The sequence below is a fragment of the Stenella coeruleoalba genome (assembly GCF_951394435.1).
Source record: "Stenella coeruleoalba genome assembly, chromosome: 9".
Taxonomy (NCBI): Eukaryota; Metazoa; Chordata; class Mammalia; order Artiodactyla; family Delphinidae; genus Stenella; species Stenella coeruleoalba.
In genome coordinates this window covers 31,625,750-31,640,688 of record NC_137155.1, presented here as the reverse complement: position 1 = coordinate 31,640,688, position 14,939 = coordinate 31,625,750, and the positions used below count along the sequence as shown (strand labels likewise).

The window sequence follows — 14,939 nt, the reverse complement described above, 5'->3', positions numbered from 1 at the left end:
AGGTTCTCCACTCCCAGCTCTAAAAGTGAAAATACAGCATCGCATCCCCATTACTGTAGCCGCACCAGCACAGGCAGCCATCTCCTCCCGGGTCACCCCCCCCCACCCCACACTGCCACCCCCCAAAAGAAAACTGGAGATAAATGAATGGCAGAATAAATAATTTATGCTAATGAAATTACTGCAATTAGTAGTTCTACAATGACCCTTTTAAAAGCCACAGCTGTTAATGTCAGGAAGTGCTGTCACTACTGACCTTATCATAAGAGAAAGTGACAAATTGAGAATGCAGGGAAGACCAGTCATCAAAGAGGTCTGTTCTGGAACGATTAGAGTTTTCTGAAAAACAGTGTGAATTACAACCAGCTGCTCCCTGGCTCTGCAAGTCTCCCATGCTGTGCCATTTTGTTAAGTCCGATAACAATAGTTATTTTGCCCCATTGAGACAAGTTGCCTCTGGCCACTTCTAGCTCTACCGGAAACCACTTCTTCCATCGGGGATTTACAAATGAAACTGTTGTTAAAGAAAGCTTTTCAGGGCAGCCGAGGAGCCTCCTCATAGGATCATGGTTGGGCAGAGGCCAGGTTTTGTTTTGTTTTTCTTTTCTGCAAGGAGGTTGCACTTGGCTGGGGACATATTTATATTTTAGAAATATACATGCTGGCTTTTAGTCTCATTAAAACAACACAGGACAGGCGTAAATTTCTGCCCATGTTTATATTGTAGTCAAGTTCTCTAAAAAATAAAATCCCTAAGGGGATATTTATATGGTGTTGCTAACTTCCTTATAAATTTATATTCTGAATTCACTATTTGATAATGTACATACGTCTCAGATCTAGTAGAAACACAGAATATTCAGGTTTTGTATCATTCTGTATTTAACTTTTGCTTTAAAAACATTTTCGTTACTAGCGCAGTGGATTTTTAATATGCAGAACAGTCCGGTATGTACATATTTTAAACCCAGTCAAGAGTTTTCCGTGAGGTTGGAGAGCCAAGTGTTTAGAAATTGCTTTGGAGCCCGTTCTTCTCTGACAAGAATCGGCCTGTCTCTCCTCGCACCCCAGGTTGTGATATTAATGGCGCAGGTCTGAAACGTTTAACTGCATCACCAGCCACTTGTGTGCAATTTCCCCAAAGCTGTCTAAGCTTTATTGACAACACTTTGGTAAATTATGTGTGACTTTCCTAAGAGTTGGTGTAGCTCATTTAATTCATATTAATTGATTTTTAGGCTCCCGTTGATTAATTGAACCCGGTTCATCTCCTACAGAACGCAATAAATAATCATTAAAATGTGGGAGATGTGACTCCACAAATTAAAAAGGGAACTACTTCAGAAGTCAGAGAGGACAAAATGGAAAGAATGTCTAGTGGGGGGTTCTCCAGTAAGTCTTCAAAGTAGAGTTGCTCAATTTTTTGTTTGTTTCAAATGAGAATACATATAATCATACTATTTTTCTCCCAGGAGCAGTGACTTTTATACCTTATCCTCCAGTTTGTTTCCACATGGGTTCTTATAAAACTGTGTATTTCTCAGTTTAACCTTTTTTTTTTTTTTCAGTGACTGTTGGTTTTCTTTGGCTGACGTTTAGCTTGAAAGCAACACCAAAAATACTTCTCTGAGTACTGTGTCTCAGTTTCTCCATTTTCTCTTGCACACGCTTGATAAAAATCAAGTCGTGAAAAGCAGTGCTTGTGTTCCATCTTGGCTTTTGGTTTTGGTATGTGGAGCACATATAAATCCTTTGGCCTACTTGGCAAGAGGAGGTTACTAAGCTGGAAGGTTTCTTGTCATCTCTCCAATCCCGTAGACATCTCTGAAAGACTAAGTTTTCCTAGAAACTAAGCTGTTCTGGCTTTTAGAAAATAAATACTGCATAATTTTGCTGATTTTTCCTTTTATAAATTTGCATTTTTGTTTTCATTTGAGAGAATTTCATGTGAATTGCCATGTGTATGTTTCAGCCCCTGGATAAAGATTCTATTAGCCTCTTCATGGCACACGTTCACACTAGCGTAATCGAAATGAGTACCAGGTATTACCAGAATGAGAGAAGACACAACTATACCACCCCAAAGAGTTTTCTGGAACAAATATCACTGTTTAAAAACCTGTTGAAGAAGAAACAAAACGAGATATCCCAGAAGAAAGAGCACTTGGTGAATGGCATCCGGAAGCTACAAACCACAGCCTCTCAGGTATGACCCGGGTATGTTACTACTGAGTGAAATCAACGCTCCTAAAATTAAAAAATACCTTTGCTTTTGAAGCAGCAGTTTAACCTACTTGTATAAGATGCATCGTGCTAAAATTTACAGTTTAATGATATAGAGAACACACAGTTCCTGCTTTCCTAAGGCTGAAAAGGGATCAGCCAGTTACACCATCACAGCTGGTTTGGAGAGAGCCCTTCCGTTGTTGGCCTGACTCCGTGCCGGGCAGTGTCGAGATGTTGAACAGAACAGGCACAGCTGGTTCCCCTCTCCTCTTCCACTGCTTTGATGCTCTGGGCTTATCATCAGGAACTTTGTCACAGGATAATGGAAATCAGATCCCTCTTGGTCTCAGATTCTCAACCCCCAGTGAAGGCAGCGTTTCCTGGCCGATGCTGTGATAAAGGGTGTTGGGATTGGGGTCCCTAAGTATAGCAGTCTTCTCTGGCCTTGGTGTCTGATCTGCTCCCTTTAGCCACTATCTCTCTTAGGTGAGAATATCCAGTGTTGCTTTCATCCTCAACCATAACGCCTCCACTACCTTGAAGGACGGCACCTCTAACCTCCTGGAGTCAATCAGGAGGGAATTTGCATAGGATGTTAATCATGTGTGGGTCTGCACACATATTATCAGATTTTATGGTTAAAAATCAAACAAGTATATGAAGTAGGTGTTCCTACTGAAATTTTTACACATGAGGCTTCAAGAGTTGAAGGCCACAGAGCCCATGAGTTTTGAGTTGGAGCCCAGATCTATGTAAAGCCCATAGTTCCAAGCTGCCTCTCTGTGACTGGTAAAAGGAATTAGAATGAGAGAAGACAAAGACTTTGGAGATGGGCCAGCCAGGCTGTAGAGCTAGAGGAAAAAAACAATCCTCACTGGTGGTCACCTCAAGGCCAGAAACTCCCAGGGCCTTTTCAGAGTATTTGTCATCAGGTTGTACACCCATATGCTTTTCAAGAAATTGGGCCAGTTTTCCCCCCAAGAGTACTGGTGGCCCATCCATGCCTAGGCTGGAAATGAGACAGAACCTGGTTGGGGGAGTGTATGTTGGTGACTTTCACCCTGAAGGACTCTCTGGCCATGTCCTTCAAGTATGTCTGAAGGCCAAAGCATCACTTGCCTCTTTCCCCCTTCATTTCATACACCAGGAATGGCTCTTCGGTGAAACACTGTGATCTGTGCTGAGCAGTGAGTAGATAGATGGACCACGATTGGGAAAGAGAAACCGGAGTGAGGAGGTTTCCATGACAGTTTCCAAGACTGAGTGTTGCAAAGAATAGTTGCTGGAAAACCCCCAAAGAATATATTCCTATATGTGCATCTTTTCCTTCACTTTCAAAGAATGTCTTTCTTTGCTCTCTCTTTTTATAAATGTTTTATCTTACTCTTTTTGCCTTGTTTCTCTTTCATTTGTCTTCCCTTTCCCTGTCCCTCCAGTTCCATCTCACTTGAATCAAAACCGTTTTCCCTAGTAAAGACTTTTTGCTAGGAGTCCTGTTAAGCTAAAAGTGGAAGAGATCTGTATCCCAGAGCATTTATGTCCCTCTGAAGGATGACCCAAAATGAGCCTGTTGACTTTGCCCCAGGAAAAGACAGTGTTGGCTAAAGTGAACTCAATACCGGTGGGGCCTCCACCACACTGCGAGAGTTTTCTCCCCAAATGACAGAGACTAAAGCACGGGGAGTAGCATCCTGGTTCATCTCAGTGGTGGCAGCATCTCAGTCACAGAGAAGAAGAGAAAGTCTGTGGTTTCCTGACAGTCATCTCAGTTGTGTGTTGTTGAGCTGGGGGTTGGGGAGAGGAAGAAAGAAAGGGGGTGCCTGCCATGTTCACAGCTGTTTGGGGTTTCCTTATTCCCCCTCAGCTATAAACAATAGGCAGAAAGTCTGAGAAGATACACAAGGTCTTGATGGAAGGACTACTGATGAGTTCTTGCCATTAGGTGTTTGTGCATGTGGTTGGAATATCTAATAGCACCTTAAGAGTTTTTAAAATCAATTTATTTTGGAGAGGAAGCATAGTCTCCTATGTGGACAACCAGAAAGCCTGACAGTGTAAGATCAGGTGGTGTGCAGAGCAAGATGTCTTCATCTTGGAGCGTGTGCCCTTGCAGCAGTCCTGCAGAGCTGGATATCCATGCCGTCTGAAATATGTCCAAACCGTAGCGCTGTTCATGAATTGCAGCAAAGCCCTAAACCCCTTCTTTAGCCAGGTAGCCCCTCTGCAGATTTAGCGTAGGTCATAATAGAGAGCCCAAGTGAATTCTCTTCATCCATAAGGCTCGCATCCAGGGCTTGAGTTGCTTTCGATATTTCAGACTTAACAGCTTCCTTAGAGACTGAAATCAGGGCTTGAAATAAGTTTCCTCCTAATCTCTTGGATGATGATTTTGATTGTGGCCTAACATGTGACTAGTTTCACACGGCTAAAAAGAAGAGAGAAGCAAACCACTGTGCAGTGTGACCCTGAGTTCATAAAGAGGCTAAAAAAATCAGTCTTAGCTTAAACTCTAGTAGTACAGGTAGCAGTCACAGTACCAGCTGTGCCTTTTAGGGTAGAGTGTAAATAACCCATGTTGGCGGGGAGGTTACAGGCATCCTTGGATATAGAAGTGGAGTGTGGTTCCACAAGATGAAATTCCTGAAGTGTTTTTAGCAATGGAGTCAAAATAAATGGTTGTGATTGTTTTTTTGTGATTTAAACCCCCCCCCCCCACACACACAAACAGTAATATTTATACCCCACAAGGGGCATGAATGACACATGCTCGGGTGACATGTGCTCAGGTGGGGACAGCTGGTGGTGCTTCCCTGAGCTGAGAAGATAAATGTCTGGTTGGCGCTGACATTAAGTTAATGACTTTTTCCGCAAAACCATTCGAAAACATTATTCTGTTGATTCCTGTGTTTAAAAAGAAATGCATTTTTTTTTAAAACACAGGGGCTGCATTTTTTTCACAGGAATTAAAGTCAAATCAGGGTAGAAGAAGAACCAAGATAGAAATTGCTAGGCACCCCTGAATTCACTTAAAAAAATAAGCTATATCTGATGTTTGTTGTTATTGACACAGGTTTCTTCAAAGTCATGACTTTTCCTTTAGGTAGGGGATCTGAAAGCCAGACTTGCCTCTCAAGAAGCTGAGTTACAACTGAGAAATCACGATGCTGAAGCTCTGATCACGAAGATCGGGCTTCAGACGGAGAAAGTGAGCCGGGAAAAGGCCATCGCGGATACCGAAGAGAGAAAGGTCAGGCTAATTCCACCATTTAGAGTACAGAGCTATATTTAGCACAAAATAAACCTTTGTAGGTGAACAGTTTTGAACAACTTCCTCTCCAGGGAGCGTAAAATCTAAAGAATTATTACAGTTACACATGTAACAGCATTTCACACCGTGATTACCACTTGACCTTTCTTTACATTATGCATTTTCCCAACCTTTTAGCTCTTTTAATGATATGAAAGAACAATAAATACTGAGCTCATTCAAGCATATAATGGATGTGGATCTTGAACATCAGGCCTATTTGTAATACAGTAAAGGTCAGGAAGTCACCTCCGGAGGTTTCTAAAGCTTTTCAGTTTTTAGGCAAATTGAACAACTCAATTGTTAACAAAGCCCATTCCGTCACTTTGCAAGACGGTTTTCGAATTTTGCATTTTAATAACACAACGTGAGTTTATTATTATATCCTAAGCTAAATTTGTTCTTTTTCAGTCAGTGGAGGCCCTGGCATTCTGTATGATGTTTTATTGTTGGAAACAATTACTTTTAAGATTATATAGCTTCTGCTTTCTTTGTACTTGGGTTTCCAGTAATTCTGAAATAAATATGTTATATTGTCATCTTCTCTTACCAAAACTTCAGCTCCAAGTAGAAGGTATTTTATTTTTGTGTATCTCACTTCCCAAAAGGACTATAGCAAACAGAATGATTACTAAATATTTGTTTAAAAATTGAACGACTGTATATGTGCAAGGTCAGTTATCTTATTTTAGACAAAAGATTATAATCAGGGCTTAGTTAATTAAAAAATGTAAATTATGAGTCGCATAGCCTGGGAATCAGCAGCCATTATGCTATTATTCTGCATTAACGATATGAGAAGATATGTGTTTTACCAGTGATGTTGCTGTTCATTAATAGGCAGTTGAGTTGTTTTCCTTTTGTTGTAATGTGTATTGAGCATGTTTGCCTTTAACTTGCACAGCTAAAGACTTTAAAAGCATAGTGAAAGTCAAAATGCTAAATTAATGATTTTTTTTTAAACTTATTTTTGAAGTTAAAGATAAGGCATGTTTGGCATGGCCAAGAGGCATATGATTCCTAATTCTGGTAATAAATATTTCCATTGAGTTTCAGGTAAATGGAAGATATCCTTAAAAGTATATTTTTATCTTAAGTAATTAGGTCTCACACATGGTGTGATTATCATAAGCTAATTCCACCCGGGGGATGTTTTTCAGGCATTACACAAATTTGTGATACTCCAATAATTACTATATCATAACCCATCTCTACAGATCTTAAAACATGACAAGTACTCCGGAGGACTTTTCACATTTTTGCATGTGACTTTCTAAGTCAAAATTATCCTTACAAACGGGGAAAAATGTTTTAGCAAATTAGAACTCATCTGACAGGTTGTTTTGTGAAGTTCTCCAAACATGGAAAGGACACATAGTATTTTGTATATCTAATCCGTACCAAGAAATAAAAATAATACTTAAAATTATTTTCATTTTATCCATGAGGCTTAATTTAGTTATAAATAACAAATATTGTCTGAGCACCTATTTTTTTGCCTGGCACTTTTCTAGGTTCTTGAGGATATATGTATATGATATGCAAGGTGCCTGCACGTAGCTTACATTGTAATGGGAAAGACAGGAGACAAGTGACCTGTTGATAGACAAGGTATTTTGGGTTAGTGATAAGGCTATGATGAAAGTCAAGTGATGTTATGGTAGAAAGAACTCTTTTAAGTTGGTGGTCATGGAAGGAGAATCTATTTGTAATTAAACTATGTAGAGTCAAGGAATTAATCAAGACCAAGTATGTGCTGTGGGCTCACATTGGTCATATGTTCATCAACGTGCTAGATTCTATGTGGTTATTAAAAAAGGGTGTATATGGTCTCTGTGATTCTATGAAATTGGGGTCTCAAGATTTAATACTTAAGAAGTAATTAAAAAATAACAAAAGTATGTTGCCACATTTGATATGGCTAAACAGATACTGGGGTTTAGAGGCTGTCTTGCTGTGCATCTTGACAACCCATGTAGAGAAGCTGGTTGAAATTGTTGCTTCAAGTTTATAAAATCATCGAGGACTGTTCAAATCATGGGCATCGCCAGCAGTGACCTCAGGTAACAGAAGCACCATTAAGCTTGTGAAAATTAGATCTTCCATCTTTGTTTCACTTATCAGCTCCAAATTCTAAGGATCCTCTGATCCCTTTCAAACTGCTTTCTTTGTTGAATAGTAATCCTCATGAGTGAAAGTGCCTTCCAAATTGCAGAGCTCATATAATCTCTTCAAAAGGTGGACATCCGCCCTGATTTTGAATGATCTTCAGTTTTTTAATGTTTCTTTTCTAAAGATGGGTGGGGCTGAATTTTAGGACCATCAGGAATTTCTTAAAGACAGGTGAGAGCCATGTACTTGTTAGCTAAGGCTGCCATAACAAAATATCAGGGACTGGGAGGGTTAAACAACAGAAATTTATTTTCTCAGCGCTCTGGAGTCTGGAAGTCCAAGGTCAGGGTGTTGGCAGATTTGGTTTCTCCAGAGGCCTCTCTCTCTCTCTGGCCTTGCAGACAGCCACCTTCTCTCTGTATCCTCATATGCCCTTCCCTCTGTGCACACACCCCTGCCAACTCTTGTGTGTAACCAGATTTCCTCCTCTTATAAGGACATTAGTCAGATTAGATTAAGCCCCGCCCTAACAGGCTTGTTTTAATTTAATCATCTCTTTAAAGGCCCTCTCTGTAAATACGATCACATTCAGAGGTCCTGGGGTTAAGGCTTCAACCTGAGAATTTTGAATGGACACAGTTCAGCCCAAAACAAGCAGTTATTGTGAGTTTATCCTCTTGTGACCGCCACTAAATTTCATGAACCATCTGCAAGGAGCTTTTGACTAGCAGAGGGCAGAAAAATTCTGGTGTACCCAAGAATGGGACAGTCTCCAAATCTGCTTTAACGGACAATGGTAGAGGGAAAGCACATACTCTAAGCCATCTGTGTAGCTCTTCCACCTTCTCCAGGTTGGGCCTCACTAACCAGTCCACAGGAACCTTGTTTGGGGTGGGAGAGGGCAGAGGAAATTGCACAGTGAGGCTTCCCGAGTCCCTGAGATACAAAGCATTTTCACAACTCTAGTGTAGTTGCACTTAGGGTGAGAGGGATTGGGAATAAGAAATAAGTTGACCAACCTGGAGTTTGTTTTTTTTTTTTTCCCGGTACGCGGGCCGCTCACTGCTGTGGCCTCTCTCGTCGCGGAGCACAGGCTCCAGATGCGCAGGCTCAGCGGCCATGGCTCACAGGCCCAGCCGCTCCGCGCATGTGGGATCTTCGGGGACTGGGGCACGAACCCGTGTCCCCTGCATCGGCAGGCGGACTCTCAACCACTGCACCACCAGGGAAGCCCCTAGAGTATTTTTTTCATTTGCATTTGTGGGATTTTAGTTATTAAATGTTCTAAATTGCTCTGTTTATCAAAATTACCCAAAGGAATAATACTCCATTAACAGTAAAGGAGTTAGAGGGAGAAGACTCTATGACCCCAGTCTCATAGAAATAGCATTTAGAAGAAATACTCTCTAGGTATTAAAAAACCATGATCCTGAGTCCAGTTTAAAATGATGTTATTACAAATGGGCACAAACAACATGTGTAGATTTAGTATATCCTTAAGGAAAATAAATAAGCCTGTTGTAATAACTCACTCAAATACAGTCTCTGTTTCATCCGTAGCAGTATTCTCCAGCGCATTGAAAATGTATAATAGTATCCTTAGAGTTTTCATGGTCCATTCCTGGCAGCTTTGAGGATTGTGGTTTTAGAGCAGTTCTCTGTAAGCACGCAGAGTTTCCTTACAGGTGTTAACCGTAGCCCGTAAGTATTGGCCGGAGGTCACGTATCTACCATGGACCAATTATGTTCATAAAAGGTGCAGTACATAGCAGAATAACGGTTAATCAGGAGAAGGGTAATTTCTGCTAATAAAGCTGTGGTAGACAACAAAATTTGTTGTGAGCAGTGTTTACGTTTATGGGTACAGTTTTAAACCTGTTCAATCCAAACACATCTGAACGAATGCACTTTTGTTCACACTTGATCATTCACAATCCCCATCACGTCAGCAGCCATCCCATATGCTGACTGGATCCTGGTGCCCAGCGCCACAGCTTTGAAAGTCACATTTCTGCTGAGGACAAAGATTTTATTCTTCTGGACATTCGAGTTCTATCAGTGTTCTAAAGGGAGGAGGATAGAAACCCCAAAGGTTCTCATTTTGGCTTGGTTCGAGTTTACCAACATGGCTTCCCTATATCCATATTATATGTGTTCATGCCAGGGGGCTAATGCAAGACCCTCTTTGGCATGTGAATAGTGTCCCTGGACCCTCAACAGTAGAGCGGACAGCAAACATCACGGTCCCATTGCCAAAGATAGACCTGGGTTGTTGCAGCTGTAGTTTCTTACCAGGTCCTTAGAGAAACCAAGAATTAATCTTCATAAAAATTTTTTCTGTGATTAAGCATGCATGGGATAGAACAATATCTTCTAGCCAGTTGAACAAAAAAGCTTCACATTTATTCTTAAAAATTAATTAACGTGACCTTTAGGTAATGTAAGTGTGAGTAATCAGATAATGTAGGCAAGCTAAATGTAAGGAAAAATGAGAGAATTTTAGCAAAAATATTTTGTGGTCTAGGTTACTGAGCCAGCTTGGATTTTCACTTGTTCAGGACTTGCTGAAAAAGAAAACTGAAGAACAGAGGAATTGCTTAATCTTGCATTTATTATTAGTGGCACCTTGTAACTAAGGTAGAGCCTGTCTTGGAGCATTTTGATATTTGATTCCATTTGTGTTGTGTGTTTTGTGTGTGTGCAAAGCTTTGTGTATACCCTGTACCTGAAGGGAAGTTAGTCTCTACAACAAATTCCTCCCCTGTTCAAATACAGATGAATTATTGAACAGTGCCTCGGAGGCAGCCTGCATTTTTCAGTAGAGATATCTGAGATGATAATTTGTGTATGTGGGTTTCTGTGTTTTTCCTCTTTGATTAGGTGACAGCTATTCAGACTGAAGTGTCCCAGAAACAGAAGGAGTGTGAGGCCGACTTACTTAAGGCTGAGCCCGCTCTGGTGGCCGCAACAGCTGCTCTCAATACACTCAACAGGGTAAGGATGATTCCTTGGCTCAGGGTTTCCTCAAAATAATATTTGGAGGTTATTAGAGTTTGAATAACTGAACTAAGGGTGAAATTCATGCAACCAAAGAGTTTTGAAAAAGGAAAGAAAGTCCCATTAAATGTTACAGTTGAAACAAATATTTGAGGTCATCATTGTAGTTGACCTTCCTTTCCCATCCGGGAGTTTGTCCTTCTTCACCCCAACAAGCGGTCTCCTTTTGAATACTTCCAGTGCCATGCAGTTTATACTCTTATGAAAGGCAGTTCTATTGTTAGCAGTTGGATTCGGCCCAAGTCCAGTGATTCATATTATGTGTTGCTTTAAGAACCAAGTGAGGGATTCTTTACTTCCTCTGGATATAAAAAAATAGTATTAATGAGAGACCCTCAGGAAAAGAGCAACAGGCTGGAATCAAAGACACCTAGGTTTGACCCACACCGTTTTTCCTGGCTTCACGTTATTAGCAAAACCTCACTAGGTATTCGAATTCCCATAAGAGAAAATAATCTGTGATGGTCAGAAGGAGAGATGGAATTATGGGCAATGTCATTCTAAGAGCCTATAGCTGGTCTTGCCCCTGGGTTCTACTAGGCCTCTGGGGTGAATCCTAGGGCATTACTAGGCCTGAGGATCTTAAATTCAGCTTCAAAGAGGGAAGGATCCAGACATTCCCTGCTCTTCAAAGAAATATTCAATTCATTTCTCTAAGTATTCTTTTGAAGGAGGTAATTTTGACTGTGAACAGCGAATGATTATCTTCATGGATGTTTCTTATAGTATTACCGTAAAGCTGAACAATTTAAAAGAACATACGTATACCATGATGGAAGATTGATTATTCTGCATTCAAATATCCTGCTGCCATTAAAATTATATTGTTGAATCCTAGCTAGCAACAAAATGTTCATGATGTGTTAAGTGAATAAAGCAGATTATAAAATACGATTTAGTGTAACGTTTTTTTATAAGAATATGTTTGTGCATAGGAAAAAATTGGGAAAAAAGAGTAATAGTAACTGATTATTTCTGAGTAATGGAATTCTGTGTTTTCCTCTTAGCACTAGAATGTTTATTTTCTTCTTTGTGCTTTGCACTGGCAACTTTTCCTCTGAAGACATTATTATATACTCAGTCAAAATAAATTAATATTACTTAAATGTAAAGCTCAGTATATTTATAAATGATGAAAGAATCTTGGTTACCCAGCTCTCAGTTAGCATTAGCATATTTTACGTTTTTGCTTTTGCTCCTATTTTCACACCCTTTCTGTTCTTTGCAGTCATTTCCCAAATAAATAGCCAGTTTATGGTAATGGAGGAGAATCAGGTTCAACATTTGATAAGGCTTTATAAGCAAGAGTGTATAATACAGCTCAGGAAATTTCACAGGAAATCCTTTTTAAAAAAACATGTATCATGAACCTACATATACTTCTTATAGATACTAATGCTTGCTCCAAAGTATTTGTCCTGATACTGGTGGTTTATCCCATGAATACCATCTGTTGAGTAAATCAAGATTCTGACCTGTGGAGGTTAAGGAGGAACGCAGAAAGGAGGTTCAGCCTATGCGGGCATCTTCCCAGTTGACAGTCATTATAGTGTAATAGAAGATGTTTTTTGTGCATGTAAAGCAGAAAAACAAAACTAAGAGACTCTGAACTAAGGGACTCTGTTTCTGGGAGGGCCTGGTTAAAAGGCAAATATATTCCATAGGTGGGATAGACCCATAAATACCTTAAAACCTATATGTTTATGAAATTCCCTGGACTGAGTGTGCAAGGCTCTGCAGGACTGGTAGGTCAGGCAGATAAATTTACTTGGAAGCCAGAAAGGGCAGTGATGTTTCCGAAGTACCAGAAAAGCGCCCAGCAAGCACTGAACCTCCTGGAGTTCCACGGTGGTGAGACCCCCGGGTGGGCGGCAACAACTGCCCAACCGAGACTGGTGTGGAAAGGAGAGGGTGGAAAAGACCATCCACTGAAGACCAGCTTGATGACCTAACAGCTGGTCTTGAGAAACCAGACCTCTCCTGGTCTTGAGAGTGTGTGTGCTTTTTTTCAGGTCAATCTCACTGAGCTGAAAGCCTTTCCCAACCCTCCAAATGCAGTTACCAACGTTACTGCAGCCGTGATGGTCCTTCTGGCTCCCCGGGGCAGAGTGCCAAAAGACCGGAGTTGGAAGGCAGCTAAAGTCTTCATGGGAAAGGTATCAGGCAGCCCGGCAACATGAAAATCCCGACAATTTCTCTGTTCAGTTCTGTGGTTATACTTGACAGCAAGGGTGGGGGAAGGATGGACTGGGACTTTGGGATTAGCAGATAAGAACTATTATATATATAGATTGGATAAACGACAAAGTCCTACTGTATAGCACAGGGAACTATATTCCATGTCCTGTGATTAAGCAAAATGGAAAAGAATACGAAAAGAATGTATATATACATATAACTGAGTCACTTTGCTGTTCAGCAGAAATTAACACAACATTGTAAATCAACTATACTTGAAAAAAATAAATTTTTGAAAAAACACAATTTGAGGAGAAAGAGGAAAGCTATAAAATTCCCAACTGCTAAAAAAAAAAAATCATCTTCATATTTGCTAAGTGTAATCTGCTGTATGTTCTCTAGACTTAGAATTTCTGTTTGCCAAGTTGGAGATTAGCGTAGGGTTGTAGCACACCTAAGTCAACACCAGCAGCCGTTGGAAGGGTGCTAATTATTTTCAAAATTATTAAAGCAGTTAAGTGTAGGAGGGAGAAAATTACATGGATGTCTTATGCTGGAAAAATGTTACTAATGTACACGAAGGTGAAGCAAAGGGATTTTGGGGTATGTGTTTTTCTTTTTCTTTTCTTCAAAATGTGAATGCTTCCTGTGCAGGGACTGAATATTTTACCCTGGGATAGAAGGGATTTTAAAAGTGTCCATTGCTAATTCTAACTTTATACTCTAAACACTGAAAAAGTCAAACCAATTTTGCCTTTGTAATGTGAGTCCTAAAAGCTGATTTTAACTTTTGATCTCGGAATTTTCTCTGCCACCCAAATGGCTCATTGCAATAAGTCTTTCTGCCTTACAGGTGGATGATTTTTTGCAAGCGTTAATTAACTATGACAAAGAGCACATTCCAGAGAACTGTCTAAAAGTGGTGAATGAACAGTATTTGAAAGACCCGGAGTTCAACCCAAACCTGATTCGGACCAAATCTTTTGCAGCAGCTGGTCTCTGTGCCTGGGTCATCAACATCATTAAGTTCTATGAGGTATATCAGTTGTGATCAGATGGTTTACAGGTGTTATTCAGGAAGGGCCATACATATATTAATTTCTAGGCCAGCAAAAAATGTAAAATAATTTAACATTATCTGAATAAGATAAAGTTCTAAGAATGAGACATGAAAGTGTCAGATTAAACAGAATTCTCTACAGGAGGATATTTGAAATGTTGGAAACTATCTTTTTTTAGGGTAGAGTGAGTAGCTTCTTTTTTTACTTAACTAATTGATTTATTTTATTTTTGGCTGTGTTGGATCTTTGTTGCTGCATGCAGGCTGTCTCTAGTTGCAGTGAGAGGGGCTACTGTTCGTTGCGGTGCATGGGCTTCTCATTGCGGTGGCTTCTCTTGCTGTGGAGCACGGGCTCTAGGCCCGCGGACTTCAGTAGTTGTGGCACGCGGGCTCAGTAACCGTGGCTCGTGGGCTCTAGAGCGCAGGCTCAGTAGTTGCGGCCCACGGGCTTAGTTGCTCCATGGCATTTGGGATCTTCCTGGACCAGGGTTCAACCCCATGTGCCCTGCCTTGGCAGGCAGATTCTTAACCATTGCACCACCAGGGAAGCCAGAGTGAGTAGCTTCTTTAGATCAAATAGCAGCAATTAATTTGATTTGATTAGATAAAAGCATGTTGGGTAGATTAATTATATTTATTTATTAATTATATTTATTTATCAAATACTTGTCCGTCAGTTATGTCCCAAGAACTTTGCAAAGGACTAGATGTAAAAGGGGAACAGTACATGGCCCTCCACTGGGAGGAACTGTCTCCTTTTTGTCTTGGGAGGTTGTGTGTTATACCCAAAGATGGAATTGCTGAGGAAATGCCAGTGTCATTCCCAGAATGATTTTCAGAAAATTGGATTATGTCCTTTACACGGGAGACCCACAGGAATAGGACCCTGTCAGTCTCTCCATCTCTTTAGTGGAAGCCTGTATCAGGCAAGACTGCAGGCAGATCACAGCTGATGGGCAGCCTCTCCCCATAATGACGCACCTGACCGCTGTGCTGGCC

At 40.6% G+C, this 14,939-nt stretch overlaps 1 protein-coding gene across 1 annotated transcript in view; it reads left to right on the top strand.

Moving 5' to 3' along the window:
* DNAH11 (dynein axonemal heavy chain 11) overlaps positions 1 to 14,939 on the top strand; it is a 317,894-nt gene that overhangs the window by 209,122 nt on the left and 93,833 nt on the right. The window contains exons 56-60 of the mRNA XM_079931174.1: positions 1,973 to 2,206; positions 5,327 to 5,473; positions 10,526 to 10,639; positions 12,715 to 12,858; positions 13,734 to 13,916. Coding sequence (XP_079787300.1) covers positions 1,973 to 2,206; positions 5,327 to 5,473; positions 10,526 to 10,639; positions 12,715 to 12,858; positions 13,734 to 13,916 — 822 coding nt within the window. The remainder of the gene's footprint in view (positions 1 to 1,972; positions 2,207 to 5,326; positions 5,474 to 10,525; positions 10,640 to 12,714; positions 12,859 to 13,733; positions 13,917 to 14,939) is intronic.